The sequence below is a fragment of the Phoca vitulina genome, unplaced genomic scaffold, assembly GCF_004348235.1.
Source record: "Phoca vitulina isolate PV1807 unplaced genomic scaffold, GSC_HSeal_1.0 scaffold50, whole genome shotgun sequence".
Lineage (NCBI taxonomy): Eukaryota > Metazoa > Chordata > Mammalia > Carnivora > Phocidae > Phoca > Phoca vitulina.
The window spans coordinates 232,467-245,785 of NW_022589753.1; the positions used below are offsets into that span (position 1 = coordinate 232,467).

At 48.5% G+C, this 13,319-nt stretch overlaps 1 protein-coding gene across 3 annotated transcripts in view; it reads right to left on the reverse strand.

Moving 5' to 3' along the window:
• PRPF6 (pre-mRNA processing factor 6) overlaps positions 1–13,319 on the reverse strand; it is a 43,070-nt gene that overhangs the window by 18,372 nt on the left and 11,379 nt on the right. For all 3 annotated transcript variants that reach the window (XM_032387611.1, XM_032387609.1, XM_032387610.1), the window contains exons 7-11: positions 10,256–10,350; positions 9,742–9,898; positions 8,538–8,700; positions 3,524–3,642; positions 2,117–2,335 (exon numbers count right to left, since the gene is read on the reverse strand). In XM_032387611.1, the coding sequence (XP_032243502.1) occupies positions 2,117–2,335; positions 3,524–3,642; positions 8,538–8,700; positions 9,742–9,898; positions 10,256–10,350 (753 nt within the window). The remainder of the gene's footprint in view (positions 1–2,116; positions 2,336–3,523; positions 3,643–8,537; positions 8,701–9,741; positions 9,899–10,255; positions 10,351–13,319) is intronic.

Sequence of the window (13,319 nt, forward strand, 5' to 3'; positions counted from 1 at the left end):
ATGAACTACCTGAAGATGGTATTAAAATTCCACTTCTAATAGCATCAAAAATAATAAAATACCTTGGAATAAAACAAAAGAAGTGCAATATTAATACACTGAAATATTGTTGAAAAAAACTGAAGACCTAAATAAATAAATGGAAAGACATCCCATGTTCATGGATCAGACGGCTTAATACTGTCAGGATGGCAACAGTCCGCAAAGCAATCTGCTGGTCCCAAGGGATCCCTATCAAAATCACAGACGGTCCAAGTTTCTTTTTTGCAGAAACTAGTAAGTTGATCCTAAAATTCATATGGAAACACAAAGAAGCAAGCACAGCTGATCTTGTAAACAACAAAGGAGGAGGACTCACACTTCCTGACTTCAAAGCTTTCTACAGAACCACGGCAGTCGCAGGATCACAGTGCTGGCGTCAGGACATACAGTCTAGGGGACAGGACTGAGTCCAGAAATAACCTTGGACACTGATGACCACTGGCTCCTACAACAGCACTAAAACCACGCATGTGCACAAGAGTGAAGTGAAACCCTTCCCTCACACCACATACAAAAACTAGATACACAGATCTAAATATAAGAGCTAAAACAATAAAAATCTTAGAAAACACAGGAGCAAATCTCCATGACCTTGGGCTAGGGAAGGATCCTTAGATATGACACCTAAAGCATGAGCAATAAAAAAGAAAAAAAGGATAAGCTGGACTCTACAAAAATTACAAACATTTGTGCTATAAGCAATACAATCAGGAAAGTGAAAAGATGACTCACAAAATGGGAGCAAATATTTGCAAATCATATAAGCTGAAAAGGGACTTATAGACAGAAAATATACATAAAAACCCTCACAACTCAACTTGATAGTAAAAAATGGAAATTAAGTGAGCAGTAATAAAGACATACAACCCAATTTTAAAAGGAGAAGATTGGGGGCCCCTGGGTGGCTCAGTCGTTAAGTGTCTGCCTCAGCTCAGGTCATGATCCCAGGGTCCTGGGATCGAGTCCCGCATCGGGCTCCCTGCTCAGCGGGAGTCGGCTTCTCCCTCTCCCTCTGTGCTCTCCCTCTCTCTCTCAAATAAATAAATAAAATCTTTAAAAAGGTGAAATACAAACTGTTTGCAGCCGTGTAAGAGCTAGAAGAATCTACCATCAGACCTGCACTGAAAGAAACATTACAGTCCCTCAGGCACAGGGAAGAAGACACTGGCTGGACAAGTGGATCTGCACAAAGGGACGAGGCCTCAGAACTGTAACAACATGGCTAAAAACACCAAAGAAATAAAGAGACTCAATCTCAGTGATTAAATTTTAGAGGGACACGCAAGGCCTTGCATTCAGGATTGGAAAAAAAAAAAAAATTGCCCAAACACAGAAAGGGGCCACATGGCTTAATACCCATGTGAGGAAGAGTAGGGGCACTGATCCGAGGGACCCCAGAAATAGTGCAGCACCACTTGAGGCCCTCCTGGCCACACTGGGGACAGTTCAGCTCGGGGGCTGTTCTGAGAATGGTGATCAGAAGTGTGGCAGCAGGAGCAGGAGAAGGGAGGGCACAGGAGGCCTGAGGCCATCTTCCAGTGCCAAGGGGCAGTAGGTGAAGCAAGGAGCCTTGCTCTCTAGGGCCCTTTGTGGTGGAATGGAGCAGATCACTGTGAAGAAGCGCTTTCCCCTACGCTGACTACACTTAGGACAGGGCCCCCCAGGAGATGGGGGGCCCATGCCCAGAGAGCTCACATGGAAGTGGAAGGCAGGAGAGGTCGCCCGGCCTGGAGGCTGGGTCAGAAGAGCTTCAGAGACTTCACTAGCCATGGAACAATCATTCTCCTTATGTCGTATTATTTCTACTTGCAAATCAGTACTACTCACCAGTGTCCATACACAGAAAGTTCTTCAGAGTATCCAACCCCAAGACGTACGTACTCAAAGTGTCAACTCTATAAAAACCTATGTCACAATCGCATAAGGAAAGGCCACACATGCCTGCTTCCCCTGCCAGCGTGAAAACCCTCAGGTACCATCCAGCAGCCCCTACCCTACGAGAGACTCCAACGTGCATTTTTAAAGCAGACACTGATGCCTGCTCGCAGCGGGGAGTCCTAGCTGCTGACCTCACCTGGATCCACTGCTCGCGGTTGATCTCCACGCCATTGGCCCGCAGTGAGGTGATGGCTCGGTCAATGATCTTCTCTACCATCTGTGTGTTCCCATTGGCTTCCTCCAGCTTGGCAGCCGTGATCCAGATGTGCCGGTCTGTAGGGATGTTCTCACGCGCCTTATTCAAGACCTTGCGGGCATTTTCATAGGTCTCTAGCCGTGCCAGAGCAAGCCAGAGCTGTATGGAGAGAATACCAGCAAACAAGAGGATGGTACTCAGCACAACCTGCCAGGTCAAATGGTGAGCCAACCTCATCGGGCTGCAACACTTCCACAAAGTTCTCCCTTCCTTCCCCTCCTTCCCTCCTTTCTTTTAGATCTTATTTATTTATTTGAGAGACAGCAAGAAAGAAAGCGGGGTGGGAGGGGCAGAATGAGAAGGAAAAAATCTGCAGCAGACTCCACGCTGAACACAGAGCCCAACATGGGGCTCGATCTCACGACCCTGAGATCATGACCTAAGCTGAAACCAAGAGTCGGACGATTAACCGACTGAACCACCCAGGCGCCCCTCCACAAAATTCTTTCTAACAGCTCTCAAGGATCCTTTAAACAGAACCCACAGATGTGTACAACATTTTCACCTGATCTGATAACTGTTCAGTTATGTTTCTGACTTAGTGACTGGTTAACGTGAGACGTCGACAAATTCTCAGTCACACGTTTCAAACACCAGTTAAATGTACACAGTATGTCAGACTCATTCCAGGTGTTGGACAGAGGATGAGCAGGACGTGACTGCTGACTTCACAAAGGACACACGGGTGTTCAGCCTTCTGGGGTTCTCACACCCTGGCTGTTGATTCTGCAACATTTCATCACCAAAGATGTGTATGGGCTCTATTTACTTTTACATAAATAAATTAAGATTAATTTTGCTTGGAGAATTTCACAATACCCTTAAGATAATTAAGGACATATTGGATATCAAAAAACCAAGACTAAAAATCATTGCACAGAATGTTGTGAACCAGAATGTTTGAAACTAAAGACATCCAACTAGCTTTGAGGCAATGAGCCAAGCTCATGCTGGGCTGAGAGAAAGATCGATCAGTATTTTCTATCACCCTCCACTGTTCAGGTCCCATTTACAAACACTGAGCTGAACTAGGCCTGGGCCCTGAAAAAGAGTGCTGCACACAGAACTCTCTGGAGTGGCCAGAGACCAGCTAAGTTCCTGTTTCGCACTTGCATCAGGAGCGCGACGGGCCATGGCCAGGCTGGCCACTCTGCCTGGCAGCTGTGGTACAAGGTGGCCTCCTGTGACTTCACGCTGCCTCACAGTCCCGGAAATCAGGGGTCAATGCTCAGCTGATGCCACTTCCCGCCGCTGTACTTGGACGCAGGCCAAGCCTGGCGGACTCACCTCCACACTGGTGGGGCAGCACTCCACAGCTCGGCTGAGCATGATTCGAGCATCTTCAGGCTCCTCCAGCTCAACGGCCGCCTTCCACAAGCGAACAGAGTTTGGAACATGTTCAAGGGCTTGGAAAGGTCAAACAGGAAACCAGGTCACAGAAAAGCAGAAGCAAAAGCAGGACGCTCATGTCCCAAAGAATGCTGCTGCCAGCAGGGTCAGAAGACCTCTCCCTCGGGGGCAGGCCAGGATCATACACCTGCCCCTTATATGGGGCCTCTCAAGTCTGGGGCAGACGCAACCAAGACCAAGGTGGAGCATCCTGAATCACAAGCAAGGCTGAGCCACAGGGGACGACTGAAGGTGGCACAGGGGGCTGTGCGTGGTCTCTGCTCCCATTCAGTCTTGAAAATCAACGTTATAAAACAAAGCCGGGCAACCACAAGAAGAAAATCACCTTCGCATGAAGGGCTCGGCCAGGCAGGTTGTGGGTGAGTGTGCAGAAGTCAAGGGAAAAGAAAACAGAAGCGGCCCTGGGACACATGTCTCTCCAGGCCGGCGTGCATCAGAGGGCTGGCTGGGCGTGAGCTCCTTCCTGGCCCCTGAGCCACACTGTGTGGTGACATCATGATCACGGCAGCCGAGCCTCACGGGCTCTGGAGCAGGTGGGCTCCTTTGGTGGCCCACAGGCAGCCAGCACACGGAGGGACATCAGGGAAGGGGGACAGACTCCCAGAAAAAGCTACCAGTTTGTGCAGTCAAGAAACTTCCAAACCTTTGTTTAAGCAACAGAGCCCTTTCTTCATATGCAATTTACCAAAAAGCCCCCAAAAGAAGGCGGATAAACACAGAGCTCTGCAGTGTGAGTATTAGAAGAGAGCGAGGCCAGGGCCCTAGTCAGCCCCTGGCAGGGGTGGGCTGACAGAGAACAGCACAGCTTGGGTCACCAGCAGGAAGCCAGAGCACCTCTAAGGCAGATCCCAAAGGAGTTCTTGTTTCTCAGAAACACAAAGGCCAAGTGTGTGGAAAACAGACCTAATATTTAACAGTGCAGAATCTGCAGACCCACAAAGTTTCTCGCATGGAATCAGGGCACAGACTGGGGCCACCTAGGACACCTGGAGGAAGCCAGGATGCAACATGCTGAGCCTCCCTCATCGGCAGAAGCAGTTGGCAGGCCTCAGGGGGCGCACGGCCCCCACCTGCTCCATGGGGCTGTGTACACAGAGCAGGATCACACAGGGCATTCGGGGTTCACAGAATCCCTCCCAAGGGTGACCTGATGATGCCACTGAGCCCACCACTGAGCCGAGTCCCTTCCCAGAGAACCATTCCCTTGTCAGCCCCTGGACTAGGCCGATATCCTGGACCCAGTCCATCTGGAGGGGCAGGGATTGGCTCTCACTGTTGGATGTGCCTTCCCTGCCTACAGAACTCTGCCAGCACCACCGTCCACAGAGCTGGATGCCAGCACCACACACCCATCATGTGTTCAAGAAACTTACCTCACAGCAAAAGACATGCAGCAAAGGGGTCAGGCCATGGGATACCCTGGCCTTACCACACCCCCACCTTTCGGAGCCAAGGCCTGGCAGAACAGTAGGACACTACGGAGCATTCGGAACACTGGCTGGGAGAAACACCCCAAAGCAACAGGCCTTGACCTTATAGGATGCAAAAAGAAAAAAACAAACAAACAAACAAACTACAGTGGTGGTTCTCACATAGCCAAAACACATAGGTCTAGAAAAAGGAGTGACATCCAAGCGACTGAAGGTCCCACTGGGAGAGCCTGGTTCCTACCTCAACCTGTGAGCTCTGCTGTCAGGAGTCTCCGCCCAAGGGAAGACGGGCCCACCAAGGCGCATGACCACGGCTGCCCCACACTGAGCGCCGGTGCAGGCACGCATCTCTCCGCCTTCTGACGCCAGTGCACCAGCCCTGGCTGCAGAGACGAGCCCTGACGTCCAAGGTGAGACTGAGCTGCCACAGTGTCCTGGGGGACAAGAGCCCAGAGTCCTAAGGACTGGCTCAGTATTCCCATTTCCAGAGTTAGCTCATGGGAGTACAGCAGCCCAAGAAAGCAAGACCACCGAGGCTTTAGCCCCTTCAGAAATAACAGTTTGAGTCACCGGTCCAGGTAAAGAACCCTGACCAGGTAAGGTGCTAGCAGCCCAGTAACCAGCCAGAGAAACAAGGACACAGAACTACACCCATTCTCCTGCTGCTTCTGCAGATGCATGTTGACTACTCTGCCTCTGCCTTCCTTCTCCCTATTACACTGGGTATCAGTGGAAGTGAACTTCATAATTCAACCTCTAGCACACAGAACTTCCAGGTGGGACTGAAGTCATTAACTTCAGGGTCCACTAACTTCACCCAGAGATGGGTATGACACCAAGGAACCTGTGTCTCCACTTTTTGGGAGACAGTGGGAACTCCTCCACTGGCGTCCCATCAGCAATCCAGACAAATAAAGCCAAAGCCAACTGCTGCCAGCCGGTCCAGCTCCTACCAAGGGTCTTCCCAGAGACAGCGACCATGCTGTAAGGCTACCTTGCGAGGCTACACCCAGCCGGTGTACAAGGGGCAGCCCAGATGGGAAAAGACCAGACTGAACTAGATACACCTGCCAGGAGAGGATGGGCTCACACAGAGGCCAACATGACCTCCAGCTCTGGCCCTGCAGGGAGGACACTCCAGTGCTATCCCTGTGCTCACGGTGACCCAACAGTGACAGCCACTAGAAGCTGCTGTGCTTTATGCACCACAATATAGGGCTTCAGGGCAAGGTAACCTCACTTTTATAGGACTGTATTAATTACAGAGTAACATAGAGCTTCATACCTATCATGGTGAGCTGAACTGACAGGAAGCAGCCAATGGCCCAGCCACAGGCCCACATGTGCCCTTACAGACAAGGACACCGCAGCTCAGAGGTCAAGTATCACACTCAAGGTCACTCGGCCTCTTCAGGTGTCAGACTAGCATTCCAAGCTCAACACAAAGGACTAAGATGTCAGCTGCATCGAGCTAAGACCCAGAGCTCACATGCCAGCGACTAAGGGCTGGCAGGGGGTCCTAAGTCACTGATGGAAGTAGCTGTCATCTTGATTTTCACCAAGAACTAAACTGAAGCGGCACCTGAAAAAAGAATGCTGTTTTTGGAAGTAGTCTAAGGACGGGGGCAGGCCAGGACTAAGACCAGGGAGCAGGGGCAGAGGCCGGCTGGGGGACTCAGTGTTCTTTCTACCTTAGCACAGCTCTCTGAGAGAAGCAGAGCCAGGACAGCCATTGCCCTAGAGATCCAGGACGTCCTGGAAAAGCCATCACTCAACACTGCCCTGCAGGCCCCACCTCCATGCCCCACTCCTCTCTCCAAATCTGAAGCCAGCTGGAAATGAACCCAGGTAATCTGGTGGTGAAAAAGGAGTGGCCACAAAGACATTCTGACCATTCATCACGAGATTGTGGCAGGCGAGATTCAGGAGAGCTTTCCCAAATAAATAATGCTAATTACCCAGAGTTTAATGTGTTTGTCATTAAAGAACTATTTTTCTGGCTGAAAAAAGATAAGTTGATTTTTTTTTTAAGATTTTATTTATTCATCTATTCGAGAGAGAGAGAGAGAGAGAGAGGAGAGGGGGAGAGGGGAGAAGGGCAGAGGGGGAGGGAGAGGGAGAATGAATCTGAAGCACACTCCTGCTGAGTGCAGAACCCCACGCAAGGCAGGGCTGGATCCCACCACCACGAGATCATGACCTGAGCCAAAACCAAGAGTTGGACGCCCAACCGACTGAGCCCCCCAGGCGCCCCAAGATAAGCTGATTCCTATAAACCAAGACAGGTTCTAACTTTCTGTTCCTGGCCTCATTTTAAGAGAGTGGCTCTGAGTATTTAATGGGTAGTAAAACAGGAAACCAGACCCAAGAGACGAAAACACACTTGAATGCACACAAGCACACACAGTCATGGTCACACACAAGGGGGACTCCGCCTGGCCTCTATCAAACACAGAAACTGTATGTGGTAACACTCGCATGGCCTGATGTCACACACCTCTAACATTTTACTCAAACACACATCTTAAAAACAAGAGTTGTAAACCTCACTGAAAACTGCCCTCAATCCCACAAAATATACTTTATTTGACCCGCACTACAAGTTCAAGTAGAATACGCCATCTGCACAGGTTTACTCCACATCAACCCTCTGACTCGCATCTGCTATGGAACAAAGATCGAAAGCACAGTTGTGGGGAAGGGAGAAATGCTGCTCTTTATACCAACTCCACAATAATGACAAAGCACTACAAAAGCTCCATCTCGGCAGTGAATCCTGGATGGAAGTGGCTTCCCCGGCATGCAAACCATGCACTGACAGGAGCTGATGGCACACGCCACCTTGCTTGGAGCACCAGGTGAGAAGATGAGGTGCTGTCACGTGACCTTGCACGGGCTTCACGAGATGGGAGGGGCTCAATTAATGCACAGCTCTGCTGTGACCACCCAGTTGGTTCAGCCTTAAAACCAAATGACATGCTGCTAGCTGCCACAGCATCAGGCTCCTCATGGTGGAAAAGACCAACACCCTGAGACCTGCTTTGGACTGGCTTGGCCTGCCCTTCAAATACACCCCCACATCGAGCCCTAAGCAGCAGGTTCCGAGTGAGTACTGTTCTCATCTTACAGATGAGGAAAACCTGGGCTGCAGAGTGACTGCTCACTTCACTCAAGGGCACACAACAGGAAAAGGCAGGAGTGGGATCTAAACCCGAGTGCCTACCCAAAATGGAAACTGCCTCCCAGTCCCAGACAGTCCAGGAGCAGAGACAACCCAGCCCAGAAAAAGGCCCCAAAATGTTACCCATTCCTTAGCCAGTACCACCAAAAAACTGAGCAAAGCAGCAAAAAGTCTGCTCTCCAAGAGCCTGGGCACCAGGAACAGAAAAGACAGCTCCTCCTTCAGGTGGACCACGGCCCCAGATGCACCTGCTGGTGACGGCATTCCCAGGGAGGCTCACCTTTCCGGAGAACCCGCTTCTTGGCACGAATGTCTGTTTCCAGCTCTGCTGCTCTGATGTAAATCCTAACAGACTGTGGGAGGTGACGGACAGCTTGGGCTACCACAGCTTTGGCTGTGTCCCCAGGCTGCAACCTGGCTGCTTCTAGCCAGACATCTTCACTCTGTGGGGCAAAACAAAAGAATAGGAAGTGTACATGCAGACTGGAATCTGAGATGGAGCCTCAGGAACAGGAAGGGCTGGGCTCACCAGACCTATGGCCCCAGGCTTTACAATCAAACAAAAATCCATCAGCTTGGCCTCAAGTACCCCCGCACCAGAGACCCCTGTAATGTCACTGCTTGGGAACGTGGCTACAGCACCTCTGTGTCCCCAAGTCGGGGAGACACACAACAGCACCATGAGAGAAGAACAGTCTGCCCTTCAGGGTGACAGGTCAACCAAGAGACGAAACGGAGACCTTTCAGCAGCTGGCTGTGCGACAGCCTGAGTTCTCCTTTATGCCTGAGGTCCTGGCGTAAGTATTCAGAGAGGGTATCTTTCATTGCCAAGGGCACCCTAGTCTGCACAATAGAGAGCAACCTTTACAGGTTCTCATAGGACTTTTTAAAACTTGTCTAGGGCGCCTGGGTGGCTCAGTTGGTTGGGCAACTGCCTTCGGCTCAGGTCATGATCCCGGAGTCCCGGGATCGAGTCCCGCATCGGGCTCCCTGCTCGGCGGGGAGTCTGCTTCTCCCTCTGACCCTACCCCCGTCATGCTCTCTCTCTCTCATTCTCTCTCTCAAATAAATAAATAAATAAAATCTTAAAAAAAAAAAAAAACTTGTCTAGTCACTCTACCTCCCAAAAAAGTGCTGGAACAGTCTCCTAAGAGTTACGTTAATTTTTATGTTTCTTACATTAGGTGGGGTGGAAAAGCTGACCAATTTAGCTTTCTTGTTAAGGTTATCCTGCCATTAAACTAATCGTAGGTGGGCCTTCACTCTACGTGAAAATAAGCAGGAAAAGCCTTTCCCCACTTTTTCCCCTCTTCCCTCTTGCCTGTTCTACTGTCTGCAGTTTCAACACCAAAAGGCAGGTAGGTTAATCTACCTCGAGTTCACATCGCACGGGACACGACCCTCCTGCCTACGACAGACACCCAGGCTCCCCCTGGGGCTGGCATCGTACAGCCTTCCAGGAAAATGCCCAACTCGGGCCTTACCTTGGGGCACATCTCTGTCCCCTTCATGATAAGGTTTCGTGCTACCTGCAGCTTCCCGGTGACTTCTTCCAGGCGGGCTGACGCAATCCAGGCTGGAGGGTGATGAGGGTTAGTCTCCCGAACAGACTTGAGGAGCAGCCGTGCCTTCTTGATGTCACTGTGAGGGCGAGCAAGCACACGGTCAGCCGCCACACTGCAGAGGACGTGCCCAGCCCCAGAGCGCAGGCACCCACATAGCGACTGTCAAATCTGATGTCCCAGGCGATGTAAGCAGCAGTGTAGGACACTGTTAGCAAGGTGCTTTCTAGCTCAGCATGCACATAGACTTGGAATATTATTCATAACACATTTAATATCCACAATGAACAGAGATAAGTAGAAAATCAACCTACTTCACCGTGTATTTCTTAGAATAACCACATCCTATTTTGGCTGCATGTTTTTCAAATAAAATCCAAAATATTCTAGGCAACCTGAGTCCCACCCCACCCTACCAGCTCCACAGAGCACTCACTTGATATCCCCTCCATGGGTTGGGATCATGGAGTTTAAATCCGTCAGATAACCTTTGGGGTCAACTACCGTCTGTCCACTCACCGAGTCAGACACCTGCAAGACAGGCCAAGCCAAGTGGATTGCAGAGAGTCAAAGACGCCCAAAACCAAGTACCCAGAGGCCCCCGGAACCCCTCCCGTGATCCTGACCACCAGTGGACATGGAAACTGTAAAAGTAGGAAAACCTGAACTCAAACAACAGTTTGTGATGATCACAAACGAATTTCACATCTATAAAACAAAGATAAATACATAAAAAAGAAATCATAAAAGCCCCAGGAAAAAAAACTTAACTAAACATAAAATAAGTTATAAAAATGAGTGAAACCTAGAAATCAAAGTAAAAGATTATTCCAGTTAACTTTCTTTAAATATGCAAATAGCAGTTCATTATACCATTCTCTCCAGCTGTGAGTCTTAAAATCACCATGATAAACAATAACAAAAAAACCCCAAATGAAACATGGGCAGAGGGTCCTAGGGAATACAGCAAGACAAGAAAAGGAGAAAAGTGGCACAGACTGGGATGGAAAAGATAAAGTTCTGTCTGTAGGTGACTGTCTACGTAGAAAATCCAAAGAATCAACATAAAAACAATTTTAGCAAGATTGTAGGATACAAGGTTGACATACAAAAGTCAATCATGTTCTTATATACCAACAACGAACAAAAGGGATCTGAAATTAAAAACACAGTATCGGGGCGCCTGGGTGGCTCAGATGGTTGGGCGTTTGCCTTCGGCTCAGGTCATGGTCCCAGGGTCCTGGGATCGAGCCCCACATCAGGCTCCTGGCTCAGCAGGGAGCCTGCTTCTCCCTCTCCCTCTGCCCCTCCCCCTGCTCATGTTCTCTCTCTGTCTGTGTCTCAAATGAATAAATAAAATCTTCAAAAAAAAAAAAAAACCACACAGTATCACTTACGTTAGCACTAAAAATGTGAAATACTTATGTATTAATCTAACAAATACATACACGATCTCTATGAGGAGATCTACAAAACTCTGATGAAAGAAATCAAAGAACTAGATGAATGGAGAGACAGTCCATGTTCCTGGATAGGAAGACATAACATCACTAAGACGTCCGTTCTTCCCATCTTCATCTGCAGAGTCCTTGCAATCCCAGTCAAAATCCAGCAAGCTATTTTTGCGGATATTGACAAATTGATTCTAACGCTTATGTAGAAAATCAAAGATCCACAGTAGCCGACACAACACTGAAGCAGAAGAACAAAGTCAGAGGGCTGATACTACCCGACTTTTAAGACTTACTGCAAAGTCACAGTAATCAAGACAGTGTGTAATGTTGAAAAATTAGACAAGTACATCAGTGGAACAGAATAGAGCCCAGGGGCGCCTGGCTGGCTCAGTTGCTAGAGCATGTGACACCTGAACTAAGAGTCGTGAGTTCAAGCCCCACGTTGGGCACAGAACTTACTTTGGTGGGGGGAGGGAGGGGGAACAGAGCCCAGAAATGCAGTCAACTGGTCTTTGACAAAGGAGCAGAGGAACATAATGGAGCAAGAACAGTCTCTTCCACAAATGGTGCTGACCCACTGGACATCCACATGCAGAAAAACAAAACCAGACACAGACCTTACACCCTTTGGTGATGACTTTTTAGATACAACACCAAAGGCACAATCCACAACAGAAAGAAAACTAGACTTCATTAAATTAAAAAATTTCTGTCTGTGAAAGACACCGTCAAGGAAATAAAAAGACAAGCCACAGACTGGGAGTGAAAGCTTGAAAAGGCCTATCTGATAAAAGACTTACATCCAAAACATACAAAGAACTATCAAAACTCAACAATAAGAAAACAATCCAACTAAAAAATGGGTCAGGGCGTCTGGGTGGCTCAGTCGGTTAAGCGTCTGCCTCAGCTCAGGTCATGATCTCAGGGTCCTGGGATCAAGTCTGGTGTCAGGCTCCTTGCTCAGCAGGGAGTCTGCTTCTCCCTCTCCCCTCCCCACTGCTTGTGTGCGCTCCCTGACAAATAAATAGAATCTTTAAAAAAAAAAAAAAAGGGTCAAAGACCCTAAGAGACACCTCACCAAAGAAGATATACAGATGACAAATGAGCATATGAAAAGATGCTCTACATCATATGTCACCAGAGAAATGCAAATGAGAACAACAGTGAGAAACTACTACACACCTCTTAGAATGGGCAAAATCCAGAACACTGACACCAAAGGCTGGTGAGGGTGCGGAGCAACAGGAACTCTCACTGGTTGCTGGTGGGAATGCAAACTGGCGCAGTCACTTTGGAAGACAGTTTGGTGGTTTCTTACCAAGCTAAACACACTTTTCCATACAATCCTGCAATCACATTCCTTGATATTTACCCAAAGGAGTCGAAAACTTCCATCTAAACACACACAAAAAAACACTGCACACAGATGTTTGTAGCAGCTCTATTCATAATAGCCAAAACTTGGAAGCAACCAAGATGTCCTTCGTAAGTGATGGGAGATAAATAAACCGCAGTAGATCCAGAAAATGGAGCAATATTCAGTGATAAAAGAAATGAGTTGTCGGGGCGCCTGGGTGGCTCGGTCTCTTAAGTGTCTGCCTGCGGCTCAGGTCATCATCTCAAGGTGCTGGGATCGAGCCCCGCATCAGGCCCCCTGCTCAGCGAGTCCGCTTCTCCCTCTCCCTCTCCCCCTCTCCCCACTCATGCATGCGCTTTCTCTCTCTCTGAAATAAATAAAATCTTTAAAAAAAAAAAAAAAAGAAATGAGCTATCAAGCCATGAAAAAACATACAGGAGTACACCTGAAATTAATGTAACATTGTGTGTCAACTATACTTCAATTAAAAAAAATTTTTTTAAGGAAACAGCCATCAAGCATGCAAAAAGATGCCAAATCTTACTAAAATTAAGGCTAATGTGAATTTAAAAAAAAAAGGACATGGAGGAAGCTTAAATGTATATCACTAAGTGAGAGAAGCCAATCTGAGAAAGCTACACATGGTATGGGTCCAACTACGTGACGTTGTGGAAAAAGCAGAACTATGG